This window comes from Electrophorus electricus, chromosome 20 (genome assembly GCF_041902795.1).
Source record: "Electrophorus electricus isolate QZ-2024a chromosome 20, ASM4190279v1, whole genome shotgun sequence".
Lineage (NCBI taxonomy): Eukaryota > Metazoa > Chordata > Actinopteri > Gymnotiformes > Gymnotidae > Electrophorus > Electrophorus electricus.
The window spans coordinates 14,478,468-14,504,037 of NC_137516.1; the positions used below are offsets into that span (position 1 = coordinate 14,478,468).

Consider the following 25,570-nt stretch of genomic DNA (forward strand, 5'->3'; position numbering starts at 1 on the left):
CGACCCGTTTGCTTCCTTGGTGGATGAATCTGCCAGTTTTTTGTGTGAGGAACTCCCGGAGAACTTCGGCAACTGCTAGTACGGTCGATATGGCGACCGATGGAATAATTCGGCGCTTTCTAAAGAAAAGATGAAGATATTCATACTCATTAAGGATGAGTACGTATGAATGTTTTGGCACAGCAGTCTCTGGGTTGCAACGATGTACTTTGCATCCAATATGTCTGTGTCTGGGTGTGGACCGGTGCTAGCTGCGACTGCTATCTTGCTCGTGCTAAGCTAACCTAGCGATAGATCAGATATCTGACAACTTAGCTTAGCCAGTTTACTTGCAGTATTGGCTATGTCGCCCTAAAACGCTTTGGTGGTTTGGTTTGCCGACTTTCGTGACGAGTTACGATAAAGAGTCGGTAAATGTGCATTACTAATGTGGTTTAAACGAATTCGGAAGCTTTCTCAACGCTGCAGGCTTCTTGATCATGTTTTTAAATAGCAAACTGGCTACCTTACAGCTGTCCGTTCCCTCGTTTACCAGAATCATAACGTTAGTCGTGAGTGCTCAGGAATAACGCTCCCTGCATCTCGCACGTTTTGGCGAAAACCTTTAGCTGGTTTCATGTTCTTAGCCTTAATTCAAATGGACAGGTAATTGGAAGTTTTAGCTATTTCTGTTACATAATCGCTCATGTTGAATGTGGTTAGCCTGCTAAGTCTTATTTCGAGAGTTCACCAGGCAATTTGAAGGAAACCGTTTTGCTAATTGCGTAAACTTTATTTTATTCTTGACCCAACGAGTCACTCTTTTAATGTACAAGTTGGTGTTATGCGGAACTTGATGTCTTGCTAACTTAAAACGATTGATGGGGTTGGCTTGCTAGCAAGCTAACTTATCTAGCTAGATGCTAAAACTCTAAAATGCAACGTTTTCTAGCTAGCCGGCGTGTTTTATATATGCTACCAATAGCTCGCTAGCTATGTCAAACAGTAATATTCCGAGATCTACCTAGTTGGCGTTAGTGTCCCAGAAGATAAGAGTATTGGTATTTAGCTCAGTATTGACATTTACGCACATACTCAAAAAGCAGCGAGGTTATGGTTATAAGATGCTGTAATAGAATTGGCAGCCACTTTAGCTAGCAAGCCAACCCGCTCTGTCATAAATTGCTATGCTATCTTCCTAAGCTAGCTGGCTAGCAATCTAGCTAAGTGCACTGCTTGGCCCAACGTTGGGCAATATCGCTTTACACGTCAACGAAAGGCTTCAAAATAGCAAAATACTCATGTTAAGTAGCATGTCGACCTTTTATGCATATACTTGTGACTGTGTCCTCATTTTGTTGGTCGTTCCGAGCTTGCGCGTTTGTAATGTATGTAATGTAATGGTTTGCTCACTTGTTTAGGCAGCAACAACTGCCAGTCGTTCCTTTGTCCCCATTTTGGTTAACCTAACCAGTGCACTTGATCCTAATATTGGGTCAGAAACCGTGAACCGGTAGCTCCGTTTAGTTTGATGAAGTTTTAAAGTAACCCGCTTTTCTGTGATTATGATAATTATATGATAATCGCCATCATTGTCTGTTCTAATTAACCGTGACTCTGCTTTTTTTTGTTTTGTTCTAGGTTTCAGGTTTCACACTATGTGATGAGCACCCTGGACGTGTGAAATTATTTAAGAACTCCTGTGTTCAGATTTTTTTGATTCCAGTGGAATCTTCCAGTTTTTTTTTTTTTGTTTAATGAATTTCCCACAGTCACACAAGCACACATTCTCACACTTATAAGGAACCCTAGCTCTTCTTACATGTAGACCATATAGCTACGATGCCTGTACAAGCTCCACAATGGACAGAGTTCTTACTGTGTCCGATATGCACCCAGACGTTCGAGGAGACAGTTCGCAGGCCCATCAGTCTGGGCTGCGGCCACACTGTCTGCAAAATGTGCCTGAACAAGCTGCATCGCAAGGCCTGCCCCTTCGACCAGACCGCCATCAACACGGACATCGAGCAGTTGCCTGTCAACTCAGCCCTGCTACAGCTGGTTGGGGGTCAGGTGAGACTGGAGAGCTTGGGACTAATTTCCTACATGCTTCCAAACTTGATCTAAAATGCCAGGGTGTTTCAGTCCATAGCTATAGCCCTCCTTGAGGACACAGAGTTCAGCTGAATTGGCTAATTGTCTAGTCCTTTATGAGCTCATTTGGGTGTGTTAGACTGGGAGGGATGGATTACCTAAACAGCTGTGGTACATCAGGCCTAGGCGAGGATGCACTGTCATAGGCTAATATAAAGGAAAGTACAAGATCTGAACCTGAGCTACATATCAAAATCTGTGTCCAGAAATGTATCACTTTGTACTCATCATTAATGCATTGTTTCTTTAGGTAGTAGCACTTAGAACGTCTTTCTGTATAAATTGTCTCTCAGGTGCCCAAAGTGCAGCCGGTGGCACTAATCACTAGTCCAGAGGACACCAAGCATTACGATGAGGCGCGACAGTGTGTGGAGGAATTGGCCCTCTACCTCAAACCCCTTAGCAGTACGAGAGGTACCAGCTATGGCGTGATTGCTTTTACTCGTCCACCCTGGAACTGCAGATTGCAACACATTAAGCTTTCTTCATGCTTATTTATGTAACGGGTGGCATAAAACTCACTTTTTACTATGTCACGTTTAAAACAAGGATCGATCTGAAGGTGCATGCCAGTGTGTGGAGTTAATTGCTCAGATCAATTTCCTAGCCTTTATTCTTTCTTCTTATTTTGTTTGCTGGTTTGTTTGCTTGCTTGCACCCCACTGCAGGCGTGGGGTTGAGTAACGCGGCGCAGAGCATGCTCAGTCGGCCCATGCAGCGGAAGCTGGTGACGCTGGTGCACTGCCAGCTGGTGGAGGAGGAGGGCCGGGTGCGGGCGATGCGGGCGGCGCGCTCCCTAGGTGAGCGCACCGTCACTGAGCTCATCCTGCAGCACCAGAACCCCCAACAGCTCTCCTCCAACCTGTGGGCCGCAGTCCGCGCCAGAGGCTGCCAGTTCCTGGGTCCTGGTAAGTGCGCCGCACATCATGAGAGCTTCACCCGTGACTAGAACACGCCCATAGAGTGAGTGAAGCCACATCGATCGCTGTGGTTTTAGGCTGCATGGATTAGTGATGGTCTGGCAAAGACCCTCACAGTCTTTTAAATTTGTATTACATTCCTGTGTATTATCTCTATATTACTATTAGAACTGCAACAAAATGACAGATTTGGTCATTGTTTATTCATATGCATTAATTGACCAATGATCAAATAATAGCCCTCAATACAGCTTGTAGACGAGAGGCTGTAGCAAATCATTTAGCTTTTTTTTGTAAAATACTGATGTGTAATTTGCATTTTATGAACATTTGAATACTACACTAACTAATTCTAGTAGGAAGTAACGTTTTGTTAATTGTAATGACTTCCAGAAAGGAATAACTTACTAATTATAATAAAATACTTAACTAGGGCCAGGACAATGAGCTGATGCACACAATATATGTTTACGGAACTGGCTGTTTTAGAATAATGTTAACCTACCACTTGTATGTAGCTAGTTTATAAATATAAACTATATAAAATGCCATGACATGTCCAAATGTTCAAAAGGTTTTTGAAGCAGTCTGCTAAAACAAACAGATTTGGTTTAGAATATTTTAATAATTAACCTTATTAGTTATTGAGTGTTGGCTTATTCTGTCAATTCAGCAACATTTCAGACTTTGTTGATGAGCTGTGTGTTGTCATGGACACCGGCATGGAAATAATGTTTAAGTAGCTACTGCGCTACTACAGAATCTTCACAATCAACGCAGCATGCACGTAGTACTTGTGTGGAAAGCTGTTTCATGTCCAGTGAAACACATTTGTCCTCTTTAATAAAATGTTTCCAGACCTTATTCTTTTTTGAGCATCCAGATTTATGTTGCTGATGTTGATAATATTGAATAATTGTTTCAGCTCTAATTAATATATGCTATATTAACATATACCATATACCGCTTCTGTGCTTCTTTTAGGTGTTTATGAAATCATATTAATGGTGCAGCAATCCTTCCCTGTGGTGTATTTTGAATAGGTGTGCAGCTAAGAGATGCTTTCCTGCAGCGTTTTCAGTTGTCCCTTCCCTGATGTCTTGAACGTTGGCCTTTTTCTTATCTGCAGCCATGCAGGAGGAGGCTCTGAAACTGGTGCTGCTGGCTCTGGAGGATGGCTCTGCTCTGTCCAGGAAGGTTCTCGTTCTCTTTGTGGTGCAGCGCCTGGAGCCTCGATTCCCCCAGGCCTCCAAAACCAGTATTGGACACGTGGTTCAGCTGCTCTACCGTGCCTCCTGCTTCAAAGTAATCACCTCTTTCACAACAGAAACAAGAATTTGACCATTTTTACGCACATCAGGTTTTTTCTTATTATTGTTCAATGAACACAGAGCTTTTCAATCTTTCTTGTTTGCAACAAATCACTCTCCTCGTTGGCCCGGTGCAGGTGACCAAGAGGGATGAAGACTCATCCCTAATGCAACTGAAGGAGGAGTTCCGCACGTACGAGGCCCTACGGAGGGAGCACGACTCCCAGATCGTCCAGATCGCCATGGAGGGTGGACTGCGGATTGCCCCGGACCAGTGGTCTTCACTGCTCTACGGGGACCAGTCCCACAAGTCCCACATGCAGTCCATCATAGACAAGGTCCGTCATAGTAATCGAGGCCCCACAGATAAATTATTATTATTATTATTATTATTATTATTAGTGTTAATATTTATTATTTTAACATGTAAGGCATTGACAACATTGCTGACCTATGGAATTAATATCCCAAGTTCAAAATATAATACCATGTTAAACCTACACATGGATTGTTTCGAATTCCTGAGAGGTCATGTTTTTTTGGAAGAAAGGTTGATCTCCGGTTTTGGTTGTGGCTCAGTTGCAGACGCCTGCGTCGTTTGCACAGAGTGTGCAGGAGCTGACCATAGCACTGCAGAGGACAGGCGACCCCGCCAACCTGAACCGTCTCAGACCGCACCTAGAGCTGCTCGCCAACATTGACCCCAGTCCAGGTGTGGAGCAGAAAACCGGTTACCTTAATCGAACGCACTTGATCCAGTTAATCAGCTCTTTCAGTAGCTTTTTAATCTAAACACCAGGTGTCCTGGGATTGAACTGTGTGGCGGTGTAAATATCCATAACTGGCACTGGGTCCCCAAAATGCTCGCAGGTGACTGTTGATAAAGGCACCTAGTCTCAGCATATATTTACCCCCCCTCCTTCTGTCCACAGATGCCCCACCTCCAACATGGGAGCAGCTGGAGAAGGGCCTAGTGGCCGTGCGCACAGTGGTGCACGGTCTGGTGGACTTTATCCAGAATCACAGCAAGAAGGGTGCCGAGCAGCAGCAGCCGGCCCAGCACAGCAAGTACAAGACCTACATGTGCCGCGACATGAAGCAGAAGGGCGGTTGCCCACGCGGGGCCAGCTGCACCTTTGCCCACTCGCAGGAGGAGCTGGAGAAGTGAGTACACCCGACAGCCAATATCCTAGTCACTCTCTTCCACTACAATCCTGTCTTTTAAAGAATGGGAAGGAAAGGGATAGTGTTGCTAATTATTAGGGAAAGATGGTGGGAATCATAGTGCAATCAAGTAGCATGGTGTGATGGATTCAGATCTCATCATGTAGGTCTTACCTCACTAGTTTGTTTTATTAGAAGTACTAAGGATCATTAGTGTAATGTTGTTTTACACACAATGACTGAATAAGCTAGTAGTGCTGGAATGACTGTGTATCGGGGGGGAGAAACTGAGCACGCTGTCTGCCTCCCATAGATACCGAAAGATGAATAAGCGGCTGACTCCAAGGTTGCCATGCGCCCTGCTGCCCGAGGAAGGCGTCACGTTGGAGAGCGTCACCCGCAAGGCCTCGCCGCTAGCCAATGGCCTGGTGCCACCTTGTCCGGCCACGCCGGTGCCGCAGCTCCTGGCCCGCGGGCCCGACCCCTCCACCTATGAGCTCATGCGCAAGCCCAAGCTAGACGCCACCGGCCTAAGCGCGCCTGGCTCTCCACCTGACTCGTACGTCCTCACCAGCTCTGCTCCTTCCCTCACACTCACCAGTGGCATAAAGTCACGGCTTCACATTACAGCACTGCTCCGAGCCATAAAATAAGCACCTCGGCTTTCAGCTGCTGTTTCTTCCTTTGTCTGCCCAGTCTCGCTTGTGGCAGGCCAGGGTGAGGGCCGTTGCTTTGTTAACCTGTGGCTGTTTTGTTTGGTTTTTTTGCCCCCTCTCACGTAGTCTGGATAAAGGCGGCTTGCCCCTACCAGCCCACGCGGCCTCGCACCCCAGGGTGGAGCACCAGCCCATTCCCAAGCAGATACCTGGCGTGCCCCGTGGGGTGCCTCAAGTCTACCCACAGCAGTCTGAGGTCTTCTACTCAGAGGCCAGGGCCCCTGCAGGATCACAGTATGACCCACAGTACTCCACCGGTGAGTGTATCATAGTGTTGCCTGTTATAAATGGTGTCATTGGATGTAGACAAGAAGAGCTACAGCCAAAGAAATTACAGAAAGAAATCATTCACAGTAAGTAAAACTGAAGCAAATAAATACCAAACTCAAAAGTTTTAGAAGGCAAGTCATATTTGAGAACTGCAGTTGCCAAAATTTCACTTCACCTCAGTTCCCTGAGTCTTGCCGTTAGTGAGTCATGGGAATGACTGAATAAAACTTATTTTCGAATCTTCAATCTGATTCAAAGTCACGTTTGTAATTGTACATGTACTGCAAGGTGGGGGCCCTTCTGCTAGCCAATCAGAACACTATAATAAAAAGTTGAAGCAGTATGTGCAAATAAACCCCATGGACAACAGTCAGTGTGCAGCTGTTGCAGTGTGACTTTGTTTGAGGAAAATATTTGAGTTTTGATATCTGGTCATCCTACACCTAAATTCCTCTTGTACTGTAAACACATTTGTTAATGTCCATGTCATGCCATCCTTCTAACATGCCAGCTTTTTGTTCTCCAGGGAATCCTTACCCCTACCAGGCCACCCAGTATGTCCCGCCTCGTTACATCCGTAACCCCGCCGCCCCAGGTGATTCTGCCGTGGCCTCTTATCAGGACCCTTACCCTGGCTACGGCCCCGAGCGCCATTACGCAGGCCCCCACACTGGTCCACCTTTCTCCGCAATGAGCCCCCACCCCTACCCCCCACCTTCTCACTATGACGGCCGTCGACCCGGCCCCTACGCCGGACCCCCACCTACCCCTCAGCCCTTTGCCCCACCTCGGGACGATCTGGTCCGGATGAGCCCCGTGCCCCTTGATGCCCCCCCCGCCCCCCTGCCACCCACTGCAGCTGGAGCCGCCAGCTCCATGTATCACTCTGAGTCAGCAACACGGGAGAGGTACCCGCCTGAGGGGTACTACCCACACACACCCCACCCTGGACCAATCAGGTCCCAAGTGAGGGTGAGTCTCTACAATGTTCATTTTTAAACAAGACCTTGAATATCAAATTTTAACATCTAAATATTTGCTGTAAACTAGACAATCTGGATCTGCCTGCCTTTGAGTAGGTAGACAATGCACCTTAAATAACCTTCAGGCTGGCGTCTCTTCTATGTCAGCCACTAACTTTCTGCCCCCTGCAGGACCTGTACGGCCGTGCACAACCCAGCCTGGACTACCTGCACCGCAGGCGCAAAGAGCTCTTGAACCAGCTGGAGGAGAGGAAGGTCATCTCACCACCACCGTTCGCTGCCTCCCCTACCCTCCCCTCCCCCGCCTTCCATGCCGACTACCCTCAAGAGGTGAGCGCACACCATACTGGAACCTTATGCCATGAGCCAGCTTGCCAGTTTTCCTTTTAAAATGCAGATGCACTGAACACCGCTCTGAAAATAATCAGCAAAAACTAAGATGCCTTGGTGCTCAATTAAGGTAGTAAATGTGAGCTAGTTGAGTAGAAACCTGAAAGACCACAGGCAGAGGACCAGGAAGGACTTTGTGTTGCAGTGGTGTCTTCTCCACCTAGCAGAGAGCCTCCATTATGTGTGACTCGCAGGGTTTGAGAAGATGCTTTCTCCTCCTTTTGCCTTGCAGTACATAGAAGACGGCTCCAAGCCCTTCGGGAGCCGGGAGCCCGACTACGCAGGGCAGTACTCTCCGTGGTCATGTGACACTATAGGCTCGTACATCAGCTCCAAAGACCCCAAGCCAAAAGATGCCATGGCAGCCGGCTCTGTGGAAATGATGGTTGGGAGAAATCTCTCCATTTGCTTCTTTATTGCTCTTTTCTTTTGGAACCTTTCTTTGTGGTTTACTTGGCCTGAAGAGTAATGATGCTCCTCTTCCCCACCTCCATCCAGAACGTGGACGGAAAGAGCCTGCGTGAGCTGCCCCTGGATGTACAGCGCCGTGCTGCGGAGGTCAAGGATGACGACCCCATCATCCCGTTTGGCCCTTTACCCACAGTGTCGCCCTTTGGGGCCATCTCGCGCACCTCTAAGACGGGTTACCAGACCACGGGCCCGGTGCAGGCCATGGCCTCATCACAGGCCTCTGGCACCAAGCACATGACCATCACAGGCAAGTAGGCTCTACACAGCATGCGAGGCTAGGGTCTATTTCCAGTCGTCCTAGTCGTTATGCTTCATTGCTGTGGCAGTACCTCATGCAGTATCTCAAACCATCAAGGAATGTCTGAACTGGGCTCCATGTATTGCTCCCTCAGCCGAGTACTCGTATGGGAACCATGGAGGCTGGAGCAGCGTATCCTACCCGCAGCACCAGAGTATGCCCTCTACTGGCCACTTCAACGAACGGTATGCCAGCCATCCTGTCAGTCATACTGTACCTGTTACCTCAATCAGTGGAACTTGCATCCAATCTCCCTCCCATTTTGATTGATTGATTGATTTTGGTTGTGGGTCTCATCCAGCCTGCCTGTGTCCAACTCCGATCGGGAGCAGCTGAAGATCGAACTGCAGCAGGTCAACCAGCAGATCAGTCAGCAGACGCAGATCCGTGGCATGGAGGTTTGTAGGCGCCCTTAGCGCCGAAACGAGGCTTTCATTACACCTGTAAATCACTGCCTGAAGAACCCGAAGTCGCTAATCAGCAGCACTTTGTGACGTGTATACTATTTTTGGAATGCGCGGAAATGATGCGTGTACTTGCTCTGACGCCCACCATCAAACCGTTTACTGCTCAATATGTGAGCAGGCCGCCAGCAACTCCATGCTGCTACAGAGAGAGGCCAGCGCCCTGGCTGCCCAGCCTCCGGCCGCCAAGTGGGGAACAGGGGGTGGCGTTTCCAGCGAGCAGCTCAGCCTGGAGCTCCACCATGTGGAGCGAGAGATTGGCAAGAGGACCCGCGAGATTGCCATGGTGAGTGAGACAGGGACGATGCTCCTTGCGTGCAACTGGTAGAGGGCATTAGTGTAGACCTCTGATAGGCAATGCTAATGTAAACTACTGGTAGGCAGTGCTAATAAAAACCACTGGTAGATCCACTAGTTTTATTTGTTTACTGCATGGGTAGGGAGTTACAGGGAATGGCATATGGTACAGATATTCACCACTTTTAGATTCCTGTTATAGGTGTGAGTAACAGAGGTTGAACAAGTATAACTCGTCCATGACAAACATTTACGCATTAATGAAAACAACAGGAAATTGATACCATTTATGTAATTAACAGAAATGAAGCATTGACATACTAATCATATTCGGCGGTTGAATTCAATTAATCTGCATCATTTTCATATTGAATCATATCAGTCGTGAATAACAAGAACATCCTGGGTCATTTCACCTTTGGGCCAAATACTGAACATTTCCGTCAAAGAAACTGTACCATTGGAGATTTTATTACAAAAAATATTTTTTGGATGTCGTTGCAGGAGAACCAGGTGGCCCATGAGGTGCAGTACAAACTGAAATCCACTGAAAATGGGCAAGTTGACCATAAAGCCCAACTGGAAGAACTCTCCTTAGCCCTGGGGTGAGCATAACTGCACTACATAATTGTACTGAACTCTTGTTCACTTCTTAATATGCGTCATTCCTAGGCAGAGAGATATCTAGAACCTAATGTGTCATACCTAGAACAAACTGTTGTGCTTTGCTGCTTAGAAACTAGGTGAATCTGGAAATAATGTCCCTAAAGGCATAACGTGTCATCTTTTTTTTTTGTAGTGACGTCTCTAATGGATCGAGTAGCATGGGGCCAGCCAATAGTGTGGGAGGCCCTATGCTGTCTTTGACCAATAAGACATCTTCGCTCACCCTTTGCTCTGGTGACCAAGCAGCGAGTGGCTCGGAGCTCCAAAAGAATGGTGTTGTTCATTCGTGCTCTTAAGAGTGTCCCCACCCCCCCAACCCACACACCCCTCATAAACACACCCCTCTATTCAAGATTCAGTAATTCTCATTACTTGGCTGCACACAGGTAAAAACGTGTCCCAACTGATTTAGAGAGACCTGAGATCAGAAACTCTTGAAATTTGTACACAGAATTTAAGAGGGACACACACCTATACGCACCTGCATGCTGTTACATGCATGCACAGACACAAATTTATCTTTGTTTTATCTAGAAAAATGAGCAGTATCTGCCGTGATATGAATTTTCTTTTTTTTTGTTCTGTGAATGAGCTTTTTTGTTTGTTTTAAATGACTTCTCATCACCTGGAAACCAGGGCATCTGATTATACCTTATTTTTTTCTCTTTCCTTTTTCTTCTTTTTTTCCCTGCCCATGACACATTTAAATAACAAAGACAAACCCAAAGCAAGCATGGAAATAAAGGAATAAACAGATCTGATGACTGGCAGCATAGGAAAAGAAACAGAAGCCTTTGTAGACTCTTGTAGCATCTGGAGTCTTTCTGCTGTTCTGTGACTCCAGTTATGAGGTGTGATGGTAGGGAACGAGAAGCCTCGTACGCAGTTGGCCTGTGTTGAAACATTTAACAAAATCTGTGCGGCCTTGAATATGAACTGACTGACCAGGCACAATATAGCATGGAGAGCCTTTTTATCAATCCATTTTGTATGGACCATTACTACAGGTTTTCCCCACCAGGTATATAACTCAGCTAGGGCGGGCGTTGTATCGTGAACAGATATGGGCCCTAGTTCCAGCGAACACAGGGGTTGATCATAAATAATCAATTATAAGATTTCATTTAATTTATGGTTTGGCTACAGAACTGTTCAGAATTTGTAAGTTTAACACACAAAGCATTCTGTTTTATAGAATGCATACAATGTCTTTAAAAAATGAGCACTTTTTCCATGTTTTTCTATGAGTGTGTGCTTTTTTTATTAGAGGAAGAATGACACTTTTAGATCCTTGTGTTCCCTGGGGTTGGGGTTCAGTGGTTTAGGATGAAATTCGTTTTCCTCCCAGTGCTACATCTGTTTCATGTGCTCGCAGCCTATTCAGAAGTTTTCAGTGATTCTCCTTAACTTCTGTGAAGTTGCTTATTTGGGGTTCCTGGTCATGTTTGTATATTCGGGTTAGTCGCTGCACAGAAACCGTAGAAGGAGATGCTACTACAACAGAAGTAAACCCAGGATGATAGAATGCTTGAGCTGGAATCTTAGATGCAATGGAGAACAACCAACAGCCACAACACCCAGAACTGATTACCATGTTGTCCAGACAGCAATTGTTTATCTTAAACAAGGCCACCCTGATCAGTGTCATGATTAGGCTTGTAAATGAGCTCCTTATAACCTCACTGATTTATTTTGAATCAATTCTCCACGGAGACATTTATTCAGCTTAAACCTGTATCACTTCGCTTTGACCTAATGTGTTTTTGCACATAATATATTCTGACTATTTAAACAAAAAAAGAATGCCCCTAATAAAGGAAAAGATCAGGAAGTGGACAAGCTTTGAAGTCTTCCTATAGTGATGACATTCTTCACATGTGATTGTTTTGTTCTAGTCTCTTGAGACCGACAATATTAAGCTCCAATTTTGGGTGCAACCTCAACATTTTTTTTTCTTTGTGCTGTTGATGGGTTGTTGTTTTTTTTAAATGATGACGATGTGTAGTCATGGTCTCCCCCCCCCCCCCCCCAATTTCCTTTCTTTTGATGATTTTGCTCAAGAAGAGCATGCCACCATTTCAAAAAAACCAAAAACAACTTGAGCTGTCTACACATGCGGAGACAAAGCCGAACTTCCTGATGAGGTTTTGCAGTCTCGTGCTTGACAAGCACTCTAAGTAGGTGTGTGTGGTCATCTTTTGTTGTAAAATTAATAAACCATCCTACTCCGTGATCAAAAATTCAGTTTTTAAGACACTGCTTGGCCCTAGTGATCATTTTGTACAAAACAAATGCTGTTTATTTTGGAGTGAGTTGAAATTGTCTTGATTTCCCATTTAATGTCTCTTGCCACCTGTCTGTTCTGAACATCTCTGCTTTCTGTGAACAGATGATGCGTTTTACTCATTACAGCTATGTAGTGCTGAAACGTTCTATGGGCAAGCATTTATATTAAATGACTAACAATCTCCTCTCAGCCCCCTATAGCAAATACTGAGATTCTCTTTTCTCACTTTATGGACCATTGCAACAGGAAGACACCATGTATTAACCAAATCAAAGTAAATCAAAACCAGCATGGAAGTACAAACCTTTTTAAGAAGCCTGCTTGGAGTTTATAAAGTGCTGAAATACAAAAGCTGGCTAATCAAAGTTATCTTCTGAATAGTGACTCGTGAACTCAAATATACTTTCTGGCACTGCTAGGCTTTGGTTTTCCTTGTCTTCTATGTGAAGAAAAGGAATCATACTAGCTTTTAAGAATCCAGCCAGCATGGCTGCTCCTGAATGCACAGAGTATTTTTGTTCTAGGCGACATGGCAAGCATGATGACCGTTCATGCTTTGCTATGCTGTTTTTGCGGCTGAAACGGTTAACCTGCTTCAAGCATGCCACATTACGACAGTGTTTAGCAGGTGTAAGGGTTTGTTCCTTTTGGTTTTTGCATGGAGCGTCCATGACTGGCACAGAAAAGCAGGGATGCTCATTTTATTTTAACCTCTGGATTATATGGGAATGTGCTATATGTATTTAATATTTGTCAGCAAATTGGCACTTGCTTGGGTGCCCTAGGGGGGTTTTTTTGTTTTGTTTTTTTTTCTTCTTCTTCGCCACCCCCCTCCCCTCTTTTTTTTCCGGTGATCTCACTGGCTTGGATTTTTGTCCTTTTGGTACATTGTTTCACAAATGCGATCATGTTGACCAACCAGATATAGCCACTTAAAAAGACTTAAGCCTCATTTACATCTTTAAGCTTCATGCATGTTCCCCCCCACCCCTTGCTGAGAAGTCACAGCATAATGTGATTTTCTTTGAGAATGGGTCTGTCCCTAATGGATGATATTCATTTCTCTATCTGGATTGTCTGTTTTGAGCGGACCTGTAGCACTCATTTAAATGAAAGGCAAATTAACTCATTTTGAACCTTAACACTGTTATGGCCGTGTTTGTGTGGTTTTTTTTTTTTTTTTTTTTTCCCCTGTTCCTAACTTTTTTGGGAAATGTAATGGCTTTTTTATGCTTACTTCAAAGTTGTCTTGTAAAATCTCTTAAATTAAGGTACAGGCTTGATTTCAACAAGGAAAGGTTTTATATATATATCTATATATATATAAATATAGATTATACTCCATTAAGGAATGTTTAGAACCATCTTACTCCAATGTGGATGTAGCCATTATTACGCCATTTTATGACTTTGTAAAACAATTCACTGTGTGAAAATTGGTTTGCATTTTTTGTATAATACAATCTGCTCTTTTGTTTGTTTGAGAAGTGAAACGAAGTTGGAGGATGAGGGAAAAAAACCTGTGATATTAAAGAAAAATGTAACTTGTGTACAACAGTGATTCTAAATGAGAGGGATGAATTAAACAATATTGACACTTTAATATCAATGTGGATTAAATTTTTCAATAACTAAATTTTCCATTAAAATATTTTACATTTTAAATTTGAGATTTTAGAAGCCATACACAGTATAACAAATTAATGCAACTTTTTTTACTGTTAAAATGATGCCCCCCTAAGATGCACTGATGTTAATACAGGCCTGATTTACAATACACACATCAAAACACACTATTGAAATTCTCCAATAAGCTCCCAACTTGGAGTTGGACCTGCTAGAGTTCTGAAAACATCTGAACCATTTTTAACAGTACATTTCAAGCATGCAATTATACATTCTGACCATTTGACCTCTATAAAGGCACACTTGGTGTATTCTAAATGATAGTCATAAGTTGTATTTGTTGATAAAAATCGATAATGACCCTACCTGTGTCATATCTGTCTAAAAAACACTTCAGCACTATTTAATCTTTCCAGAGTGGGTAACTGAGATGAATAAGCTTTGTGTAGCTGTGCACTATTAGCCATGTCCTTTTCTGATAGCATGTACCCAAAAACCTGCAAACAAAACAAAAAGCTCAGAACTGGCAACTTAATTCTATGTAAAATATGTTCATTTTCTTCATTCATCTTCACTGTTTCGAGCCGTTTCCAAAAAGCATGGTAGTGTTCAATATAATACTCTCTCTACTGTTTAAAGATGTTCTTTGTGTTATGATGCTTTTGGGAAAAACCAGTCCAGGTTTATATTTTTGAGAGCAAAAAACTTTGGAAAACACTTAGTGGATGTATTGCTCTGTATCTACAACGCAACAGAGTGTTAAGTTTAGATATAAAGGAACATTAGTAAATGACATGTAAGTGAATGAACTAATGCATATAATTTACATTCCATATTGGTGTAGGTTGCATTTATCAGGTGAAGTGTTCCTTTGGTGCCACTTCTCTATAGAGTGGTGCAAAGGATGCATTTGAACCCAATGCCATGCCACTATCAACACACACCAGCGTGGTCATTTCACCAGGGTTGGGTCCCAGCTCACATGCCTCTCATCGTGTAGGGTGCCAATAAGTGCCATGTCTTTCTCTTCCAGTTGGAACCCAAACACCTGCACATGCAGAGGCAGTCTCAGAAGATGACATGCAAGTGCTTTGTGCACAGCCAAGCTATAAATGGGCTCTGTACGTTGTAAAGAGAAAGCCAATTCTAGACCTCAGGTCTGTTTGGGAGCCAAAGAACAGCTACAGAGCTATGAACAAGTTGACCTCAGTCAACATAGTGATGCAGCAAAACTTTTTAAAAATCTTTATCTCATGATTCTGTCTTATGATTATGCTGTGCATAAAATGCTACAGCAGATGAGTTCAAAGCTGGACCTTCACAGCAGGGAGGAAAACCTTTGGAGAAGTCACAGACTTACCTGGCAGTTCTCAAAGATCCTCTGTGGGTTGGTGGACTTTGGGATTGTAATGACCCCATTCTGCAGAGAACAAAATCATATGATGCAAGAGGCCAGTTAAACCCAATTTTGGGAGCATGGTTGTATAATGCAGGAGACTCTGGCTGACTGCAGCATGTCTTGGACTCTTGTGCAAGTTCTACCTATCGCTACTGCTCTGTCTGTATTGTCGAACAGAGCTCATTTAGCACTCCTGTACCTGAATGCTCCAGCCAATGCAGATCTGGGAGGCACTGCGGCCATACTTCTCAGCCAGCCCTAGGATGAGCGGGTGGCTGAGAGCCTGGCCCTTGGCCAGGGGGCAGAAGCCCTGGAATGCTATGCCTTCCTTCTGGCAATACTGCACCAGATCCCAAGGCTGCTGGAAGGGGTGAAACTCGACCTGCAAAAGGATCAGAAATGTTCGCCTTACCTATTGCTCCTGCACCAGTGAATAGAAAAGGGCACGTCGGTCAGCGCCACACGCTTCAAGGCGTGAAGAACGTTCCTTTGATTCTTGCTCACCTGGTTGACGTGAGGCACAATGCCGCAGTCATCCTTTAGCTCCTCAAGGTGTGAGATTAGGAAGTTACTCACTCCAATAGCATGGCAGAGTCCTGTATCATTGGGGAAAAGGCGCTCAAGCGAAAGCTCCTAGCCAGCCAACATTCCACTTGTGAGCCACTTGGGTTACTTTTCCATTTATGCTTTGAAGAATACTGTATGAATCCAGGTGAACACATAGATCTGTTAACTGAAACGCAATGAGTAATATAAATCCTCCACCTTCATCATACATGTCTTCCAGTGCTCTCCATGTCTCTGCTCGAACATCCCTGTTAGAGCGGCCTGGAACCATGCAGTCAGGCCAGTGCATTAGGTACAAGTCTGAAAAGAAGAGAGATCAGATTGCCATCACATTATAAAGCACTGCATGACAAATATTAGAAGGTTGTGACAAACTCTTGCTTGGTCAATATCCATCTGACAACAGTCATTCGTCCGGAAGGACTAATGCACCCTTACCCAAGTAGTCCACTCCAAGCCTGGCCGAAGAAGCCAGGCAAGCCTGCTTGGCACTGTGGTACCCGTAGTCGTAAGGCCAGAGCTTCGTGGTGATCCAGAGGTCATCGCGTGGCACTCGGCTCTCGGCCACTGCCTTGGCCAAAGCCTCCTCGCACCCATAACGCTTGGCGGTGTCTATGTGTCTAATACCGCAATCCCGAAGAGCATAAACGACTGCCTCGTGGGAGTAGCCACCATGATGCGATGTCCCTAGAGATACGAGGTCGAAATGTAATGAGTGACCTAGTTTTATATGCAGTCGGGCGGTGGTAGCTTAGTGGTTAAGGTAGTTGCCTTGTAATTAGAGGGTTGCTAGTTCAAGCCCCACAACTGCTGAGTTGCCACTGTTGGACACCTGATCAAGACCCTTAACCCTCAAGTTGTACTCAGTCCTAATCGTAAAGTGCTTTGGATAAAAGCGTCAGGTAAGTGTTATTTTACAGGAACTGTTATACTGGGTCGAAACGAGCGTTTATTTTGACTAAACTATGAAGACACACAACATACAGAGAAACAAACTACAAACTCTGGGTGGAAGTAAACGTTTATTTGACTAAAATATGAAGTCATTTAACAGCAACACAAACTCGACGCTTTCATATAAGTTATTCTGTTGATACAGTTTTGGTAGTTTGTTTCGAGTCGCAGTATTTTACCTATCCCGTTGGACCGATCTCCCAAATAACCGATCACTACCGATGCCTGTCAGTAAATGTAGCCATTTTCCTGCCTTTTACGTTTTATTAAAACAGCGACCAGTGTACCCAATAAAGCAGACAAAAATGGCTAACGTACTAATTGTATCTTGCAAATTTGATATGCACCTTCCGCTAACAATAACCTACTGTAGGTTACTCACCTAAACCAAGTATCGGAATTTTCTGTCCATTGGAGAGAGATACAATGGGACAAGGCAACATGGAAACAATGGGGACGAAGACTATATTGCTATTGAATTTATTGCACGTTAGTTTACTAGTAATGTTATGTCTGATAACGAGCCTGTGATCCGCAGGCAAGCTATTCGAGCCACCGGCGTTGTAACCATAAATGCGCAAATATACCGGATCTTACGGTACATTCGCGCGTAAAGTGAAATACGCGCTTATACCGTATTTTGTGCATTTAAACTTAAGACAATGTTCGTCCTTGTTGAATTATTATTATTATGCATGGTTTCACTCCGGCCAAAACAATCGAACAAAGAAACAAAGAAATAAATAAATAAATGTTATTCGAAGTATAGTCTTAAAATCACGGTTAGGTTATTATACAGATGATATAAGAACAGATCTTAGAGCATCATTGGCATTAGGGATTTTATCTATTCCATTTTCATTTAAATTAAGTCAGTTATCTTAAATAGCTAATGCACTGATGTTACGTTTTAAACTATGTTTTCCTACAATGCTTCAAAATCTCACGTTCTCATAAAGACAGAGCGAAATCTTAAAGTGTGCTGGAGTAGCTCAGGGACAGCCTACTCTCAGACTTACGGTGTCGTTAAAGGAGTCGTGTTTTGCGACAGTAGCCTGTAGACAGTAGTTGTGGGCTAATGAGATTTTGTGGTTAAAAAATCTTGTTTTAAGTTGTCTGTTTGTCTGGTGTAAACTATTTCCGTTAATCTTATTTATTAAGTTGTAGGACAGTTTTCAGGTAGTTTTACACAGATACGCCAGTTTTCTAATAGTCACAATAGATGTATACGGTCAAAGAATTGGGCAACGGCTGCGTTGAACGCACCCTGAGTGTTTTGAGCATGCGCAGTGTGCACAAACGTACTAACTTTTCCTAGTTTTATCTGGCCGACGGGATTTTCTTGGGAAATGTATGAGATAGTAATGGCGTGAAACGTTTAAAATATTTGTTAACGAACGTTACATGTAGTGATCTAAACTACTTATGTTTTAACAACTAAGAGCTAACTGCACAAAATCGAGTTTTTAACGCAGATTTTGTTTTACTACACTACACTGGGCTTAGGCGTTAGAAAACGTTTTAAGCAGTTTTAAGGCGGCCAAAAATACTACAGTGCTTCCAAAGGAGTATTAGTATGTTATGTCGTGTTTACATCTAGCTTGTAAACATCTAAGGGCTAGATGTTCCTAGATCATTCTAAAATGCTAAAATTAGACTATACGATATAGCTAATAGTATTAAGAATGTGCAGTGTTCGCACTTTGATACCCTTTAAAAATCGTGTTTCTACGATTCGTGTTCGAGGATGCAGGCTCATCAACCTTCGGCGGGCGTGCGTTATCGTCCCTTTGTTGCTCCTGGTGGTTGGGGCAGTCTTGACGTCTTTATTACCTTCTTCAGAAGACAGTATCCTGGGAGTCTTCCGCCGCCAATCTAACAGTTCATTCGCCCTCCCACCACGTGAAAACTCGTTTACCATAGTCATGCAAACATACAACCGCACGGACGTTCTTCTGAAACTGCTGAATCATTACCAAGCAGTTTCTCGTCTGCACCAGATAATCATTGTTTGGAACAACATCGCGGAGCTGCCGCCTGTTAAACTATGGGACTCTCTAGGACCCCATCCAATATCGGTGATCTTCAAACAACAGACAAGCAACCGGATGCGTAACCGGCTTCAGCCATTCGCTGAGATAGAGACGGATGGTGTGAGAGACAGACAAGACAGTTTTAAAATAACTGGCCTGAAAAACCAACTCAAAATCCAAAACCTGTGTCCATTTAGAGGAAGAGATCATGGTTTTAAAACATTAAATTGTTTTTCTCCTTAACAGCTGTGTTGATGCTGGATGATGACACATTGGTCAGCCTCCCTGATATTAGGTTTGCATACTCCATCTGGAAGGTGAGGGACCACCAAGGTGAACATCGCACAGCTAACACAGTATCTAAAGTTAATCCAAATGAACATCTAGATTCGCTAGTTCTATTAAGATATTAGGTGGCACTCACACACACGCAAACGTAACAATTATTTGCAACTGCCATTGCAGCAATTTCCAGACCAAATAGTGGGCTTTGTACCAAGGAAGCATGTGACCACAGTCTCCGGTGTGTATAGCTATGGCAGTTTTGAACTCCAGGATCCTGACATGGGTGGTGGGGACAGGTAGGCCACAAACAACTATCATAACCAAATATTAATCAAATTTTAAGGTGGTTGTGATTTTGGCAATCCAAGAGCACTGATCAATAGCACAACAAAGGCATTCTTTTTATTAACATTAATTTTAATACTGCCAAAGTAGGAGTTCTAGAAAGGAGGTTTACAGAAAACAGTAGTACAGGTCAAATATATCTGTACACACAGCCCTCCTACAATGTGGAGACAGATAATAGTAAATGAATGGTTGAATGGTCCTCTTTCTCCTCTGCAGGTACTCCATGGTGCTCGTGGGTGCAGCCTTTTTCCACCGACGCTTCCTCCAGCAGTTCCAGGCGCAGCCTCCTGAAGTGCACGCCCTGGTGGATGAGACGCAGAACTGCGATGACATCGCCATGAACTTTGTGGTGGCTCGAGACCTGGCACGGGTTCCGGGACCCCACCGGTCAGCCGGGGTGTTTGTGAAGCCGGTGGACCTGAGGAACCTGGAGAAGGATGCCAGCAGCGGGTACTTGGGCATGTGGCACCGCGCGGCACACTTGCTCCAGCGCTCGCACTGCCTGAACAGGCTGGCACAGATTTATGGAGGCATGCCGCTGCATTACTCTAACATCATGATCTCACAGTTCGGCTTCCCCAGCTATGGCAACCACAGGAGCAGGAACTGATGTGGAGGGGAAAAGTAGATTTTGATGTGAAAATTCAGCATAGAACTGAGCATGTTTTTTTTTTTTTGTTTTGTTTTTTTAAGCATTCCACTGTGCCAGGCACAGTAAAAATAATTGGAATGAGAGAGAGAACAGTAGTAAAAATGAATTTCAACAACTTTATTTTGAAGATACAAACTAGATTTACCCTTAATGCAGAACACATCATCTTCCCAACATGGCTACAACACTGTACAAACTCTTCCTGGCTTCCAGTACTTGCTATACATTGTATGAGGGCATGGCAAGTTGGGACAATAAGTGGGCATTGTGGAAAGTTTTGTGAGATTACATCATCCTGTAACAAAGAAAAGGCTGAAATTCCAACGAGGCATTTCACAAAGCTGAGAAATGAGGTTTCTTTGGGAGAGAGCTATACACTCTTGAGTTTACTTTGTGCTTTATAACTGCAAACCATTTACATGCACAAAAAGCTCTATAACATTAAAAAAAATGGAAAAACTGGAAAGCATAATGGTTCCCCTTTAAAATATGAAAAATGAAGGTTTGCTTTCATCAGTAATGGTCTAAGAGCTGATCTTTAGAGTGCATCTGTAGAAGTGCCTGTTTCCTAAGAGGAGTTTACACCACATCTAATGCAGCAAAAACTGCATTAAAACAAACAGTATTGGTGTGGATGGAATTGTAAGATGTGGGCGAATATTTGTTATTTTGATTAACACGTAATGCAAAATCATGACGTTATTGGGGAACTGTCATTACGCTGGTTAATTTAGGATTTAAAGGGAAGGAGATCAGTAACAAAATAAAATGATGTATTAAGTTGTTTTTTGTTTTGTTTTTTTGCTTTAGCACTACATTGTTATTAATATGATTTAAAATAATTCCATAGTGAATAATTAGTTTGGTTTTCTTCCATTTCTGTTTGGCTTTGCAGTCAAGCTTCTATTTACTTCTTTCTGATGCAAGACTGTAAAGAGCAGATCTCAACCTACCATTGAAATTCTTACCTTTCTAAAATTCCTACGTAAAATTCTTAGACCACCTTGCCTTTTCATTACTTTTCCTTTCATGTACATGGAGGCAGACATACCCAAAAAACATAATAGTGATCACAGATTTCAACATCACATTTATATTATAGACAAACCTTGTGACACGATTGTGTGTCAAACACAATCATCAAGAACAAAATTATGTACTGTGTAAAATTTATGTACAAAATAATCTGTGTAAAATGAAGTGTGTTTTGTCACAGAAAAATAGCACCAATGACAACTGTCAGTTTTGTCATCGATTATGTACATTTCTGTTTATTCATAGTTGCCGGTTCTCTCTGGTCAGTTAAATATTAATATAACGCAATAAAATTTTCCCTTTCTTAAAGCTGTCGTTTGGGCTTCAGTAAGAACCAAGGCACATTATCACCATGTCCATTTAAATATAAAAAATAAACTTGCCCTTCTCACATGTGATGCAGATGGAGCGTCTACGTTCAGCAGAACCAAATAGTTTTTAGATTAAAACAGTCATCTATCACTTATTTTTCTGATCTTTTCATAGGACAACCATTCAAGTACATTTCTGGCTTCTTTGATAGTAGATGTTCGCTTGAAATTTCACATATTTCTCCGAATAAAAATGACAAAACTTTTTATTTAACTTTCACTTTCAACTTGACCTCTGGGAATAAGAAGGAAACAATTACATAATAGAAAATTAAGCTAAGGGCCAAAAAAGAACTTGCAGGATGGCGTCAACAATTAAATGTTTGTCGCTTGATGAGGCTGGTTCATGAGAACTCAATCTCTCTCCTCGTAAAACAGTAATAGACGAGATTTCCAGATCAACCTGCAAAGACTTCAAACTTCCTTCGACTTGATGAAAATGAATACTACAAGCCATTTAACCCCTGGTGTTATCAAATCATCAGTTTTGTTCCTTCATTTTCTTCGAATTGTTTTTTCATTTTCATAGCTTCACCCTATTCTTTCTTATCTCACTAACGTGTATCAGGGAAATCAGGTAAACCTTCTTATGCATAATAAAATAAACAAAAACTGGTGAATAGAGAAAAAACAAACAAATAGAAAGTGCAGTGAAATTAGAGAACTTCTGTGATGCCGGTGTAGATCCACATCTCTCATCATTCACACTACAAAGAAACACATAGTAAATGTAAAATAGTAAAATGCTTGCCAAAACATCTTAAAGAAGACCAATGGAAATGTGACTTCTATGAAGATTGGGTGGAATTATTGTTTGCAACGTACTTGTTGCAAATTTTGCCAACTAACTCAACATAAGTTTTTTTATACTGTGATATAGTGAAAACGGAATAAGATTAAGTGAGTGACTGAGGGAAAGGCGCGTGCACACAGAACCCGTGTAATTAAGGCGGGGGGAACCCAGTTCGTTATGAGCACGCGTATTTACGTGCGACATATTGAGCGGTACAAAGACGGCGTGGGCTAAACGTGCAGGTGGATGGCGTTTGGAAAGTGTTCTAGTCGGCGCGAACAGACACGGGAAAATAGCAGCGTTGCCACGGAGTAGGTTGCGTCCTGAATGAATGGAGAGCGATGGGAAAAGTAAAAACATTTTACGTGATTAAGCGCAATTTCGGTAAATATGGAATATGACGTAAGGTGATGTTTAAATATGATGCACATTAATGTTTGTTGATTTTGTGCTTAATTTTTTATGTGGGATAATCTGTTTTGTATTTTGTGTCCAGGGGGGCTGAGTCACGTTTTTGTTTCCTCTACGTTTGGTCCCGATAAATTCGTGCCCGCTGGGAGTGTTTTCTTTGATTCTGAGTTTGTTTGTTTTTTGTGATGTAGGATTTTAATTAGGTGTGGTGTGGAAATATTTGAGTTATCACAGACTGTACTGACAAAGTGATTTTTGCACACGTGTGATGGTAACCCCATTAAATGTTAGTGAAGCCCTTTTGTGCCTGAACTCAGAACCCGATTTTCCACTCAGTGTGGTGTTTTATGGTTTTTAGATTGTATTAATAAACTTGTCTGCCCTGGTACTGGTGGTGTTGCTTTTTAAAGAAGGCCTAAGGTGGTAGCAGTTACAATACGGTGTTTGAAACATCCCACTCTGATTCTGATGACCTCCACTGCAGATTTATCAGCTTCTAACAGTAAATGAAAATCACTACGACATTCCTGCACCAGCCACTGTCTAAATGTTCTTAAAAATTAATCAGATGAAATCTTATGAATTCCGAGGATTATTATTTATAAATATTCCGAAAATCAGCACATTAATGAACCTTTTTTTTTGTTTTCTGGTTTGGAGGAAATGGTATTGCTTATTTTGTTCCCTTATCACCCTGAAAACATTGCACCACTGCTCTCAGAAACAGTGGTAAAACGATGGCAGGAAATATTTTCTTTGATCCAGTATGTCCTGGCGATATGAAGGCTTCCTTTTAAGAGTGAGCAGCGGTGTGGCTAATGTCGATAGAGGTCGTTAACGTTGTGCTGTTTTTACCATTTGCCAAACAGCCTCCATGTTCATACAGTTCCCTCTGAAAGCAACAGTCCCCTCTGAAATCGAAGCTGTTTCTTGCATGCTGAAAAGCTTGAGGTTTTCACTTTTCAATACGTTGAAAAGTTGTATGTATGCAAAAAGCACCAAAATGCTTTGCAAAATCCTGTATTAACCCATAGAACATATCTACGCCCTGGGTGATTGTTAATACTACCTGAGTTTCCGGCAAGTGTCTTCATGCATTATCTGAGGGCTTGTGTCCTACCACCCAGCCCTCGAACCTGCAAGGACAGTCCAAACTGTGGATGCCCAGCTTCCAGTTAATTGCTTGGATCCTAATGACCCTTCTAACCCCCTGCCCCTACCAGATAGTTGGTAAAACTCCCTTCCATTCTTAGACACTTTGGTACATATCTGATTACTCTTTTTTTTCGCCCACCTTTTTTGCTTTATACTGTACTTTGTCACCTTTAGCCATGCATACATTAATGTACATTTTGGAGGTGTTGGATTGGGGTATTTCTGCTTTCTGACCATGCCACTGTGTTGTCTTTAAAAAGCAAGAAATGGGGTCATTCCTTTTTGTCACAGTGGATGAATAGTCTTACATTTTTATTTGGGTATTTTATATATTTACAGTTGTTTTGTACATTTAATTTTCATCTGATTCTTTTTTTTGTTGATTTAGAAGTCAAGAAATCCACTGTAACCCATATAGTAAGCCGTAGTACTCACCCTAGAAAGCTAGGAGAATCCCCTCCTTGGTGCCTTCAAATGATAAGGGGCTTCTTCGAACAGTATGTATTCACTGTGAATTTCATATGAGACACATTCTTTCCCACCCTGGTGCCAGTTGACTGTTTCAAACAGAACACTTCTTATTTTCACCACTTTGGGCCATGCCTATCTAATCTAGTTCCTTATCACTGCCTCACAATGGAACTTGTCCCTCATTGTAGTAATGCTGATCTAGAGCCAGATGGCCACCTTCCTGTTCCATCTGTCATATGTATATGTGCGTATGCAGAGGCAGTCAAAAAGGCAGAAAGAATGATTCCTAGTGCATGCCAAGAAGTGGTGTTTGTTCTTGGTTTACAAGCAGACCTCCCAGCTGGCCTTGGCTTTTTTTTGGTGATGGATGTTGAAACCTGCACTCCACATGCAAGTCTCACCTTTGCATTTATCAGAGGAGCAGTTTTAAACCAGATTAGCTCCTTCTGACCACTGGTGATCCACTCTCTCTGTATTTAGGCTCAACTATAGCAACTTCTAATCATTGAAGCATTTTGTCACCATTTCTACTGCCCTCCTATTCTCCTTTAATAGCCCTAATTTACTTGATCTAATTTTATTGATAGATCACATTTGCTGTGTTCTCACCCTTAACCTCTGTGATGTCTTGGCCAGTACTCAGGTGGAGAGTTATATAAAATAATTCCTCCTTTTGTTATAGGACAAGGAGGAAGCTAATGCTATAATAAAGTAAGGAAATACCACTAGGCTACTTTGAGAAATAAAAAGATGGTGTTGAGGCTGCTTGTACACTTTCCTGCAACCCATTATTTTGGATCAGGTACATAAAATAAACATATAAAGACAGTAAACACACAGATATAATAAACACATAAAATAAAGTCAAAACAAGAAAAGAAAGAAAAGTGTCCCTGCCCTTTTAACGACAGGACATGTAGAGAACTGAGAAATATTTGTTAGCATTTTTTTTGCATTGAACATGTAAACAAACTGCACCATATTCCACAGTACTGATTCAGAATGGTGACTTCTGCCTTTTGTTTTTATACAGAGGATAAAAACTTAGTGTGCATTTTCAAACATATTAACACTATTAAAAGTATTGTTAATTTAGATTTG

General features: G+C 42.7%; 3 protein-coding genes across 4 annotated transcripts; 2 read left to right on the forward strand and 1 right to left on the reverse strand.

Annotated features, from left to right (window-relative positions):
• On the forward strand, positions 1 to 13,972 carry rc3h1b (ring finger and CCCH-type domains 1b). The gene is made up of 19 exons (XM_027021028.3): positions 1 to 159; positions 1,621 to 2,052; positions 2,427 to 2,547; positions 2,802 to 3,041; positions 4,183 to 4,358; positions 4,501 to 4,701; positions 4,943 to 5,075; positions 5,296 to 5,527; positions 5,841 to 6,086; positions 6,310 to 6,500; positions 7,040 to 7,485; positions 7,668 to 7,826; positions 8,119 to 8,271; positions 8,385 to 8,604; positions 8,750 to 8,840; positions 8,957 to 9,053; positions 9,241 to 9,405; positions 9,921 to 10,021; positions 10,216 to 13,972. Exons 2-19 carry the CDS (start codon positions 1,822 to 1,824, stop codon positions 10,376 to 10,378), a joined length of 3,366 nt encoding a protein of 1,121 aa, XP_026876829.2. The 5' UTR covers positions 1 to 159; positions 1,621 to 1,821; the 3' UTR covers positions 10,379 to 13,972.
• A 138-nt stretch (positions 13,973 to 14,110) lies between these two features.
• Positions 14,111 to 17,603, reverse strand: zgc:110366 (aldo-keto reductase Mjls_1919). Of its 2 annotated transcripts, none has more exons than XM_081703326.1 (7): positions 17,298 to 17,603; positions 16,400 to 16,648; positions 16,160 to 16,261; positions 15,899 to 15,990; positions 15,594 to 15,776; positions 15,356 to 15,415; positions 14,111 to 14,492 (listed from the first exon to the last, which is right to left on the reverse strand). In XM_081703326.1, exons 1-7 carry the CDS (start codon positions 17,356 to 17,358, stop codon positions 14,367 to 14,369), a joined length of 873 nt encoding a protein of 290 aa, XP_081559452.1. In that variant the 5' UTR covers positions 17,359 to 17,603; the 3' UTR covers positions 14,111 to 14,366. The 2 variants fall into 2 exon arrangements, with proteins under 2 accessions (XP_081559452.1, XP_035391969.2); XM_035536076.2 differs by having other exon boundaries at positions 14,111 to 15,043; positions 17,298 to 17,600.
• A 168-nt stretch (positions 17,604 to 17,771) lies between these two features.
• Positions 17,772 to 21,577, forward strand: extl2 (exostosin-like glycosyltransferase 2). Its single transcript, XM_027021029.3, has 4 exons — positions 17,772 to 19,066; positions 19,195 to 19,265; positions 19,414 to 19,529; positions 19,798 to 21,577. Exons 1-4 carry the CDS (start codon positions 18,601 to 18,603, stop codon positions 20,189 to 20,191), a joined length of 1,047 nt encoding a protein of 348 aa, XP_026876830.2. The 5' UTR covers positions 17,772 to 18,600; the 3' UTR covers positions 20,192 to 21,577.
• Positions 21,578 to 25,570: the final 3,993 nt, after the last annotated feature.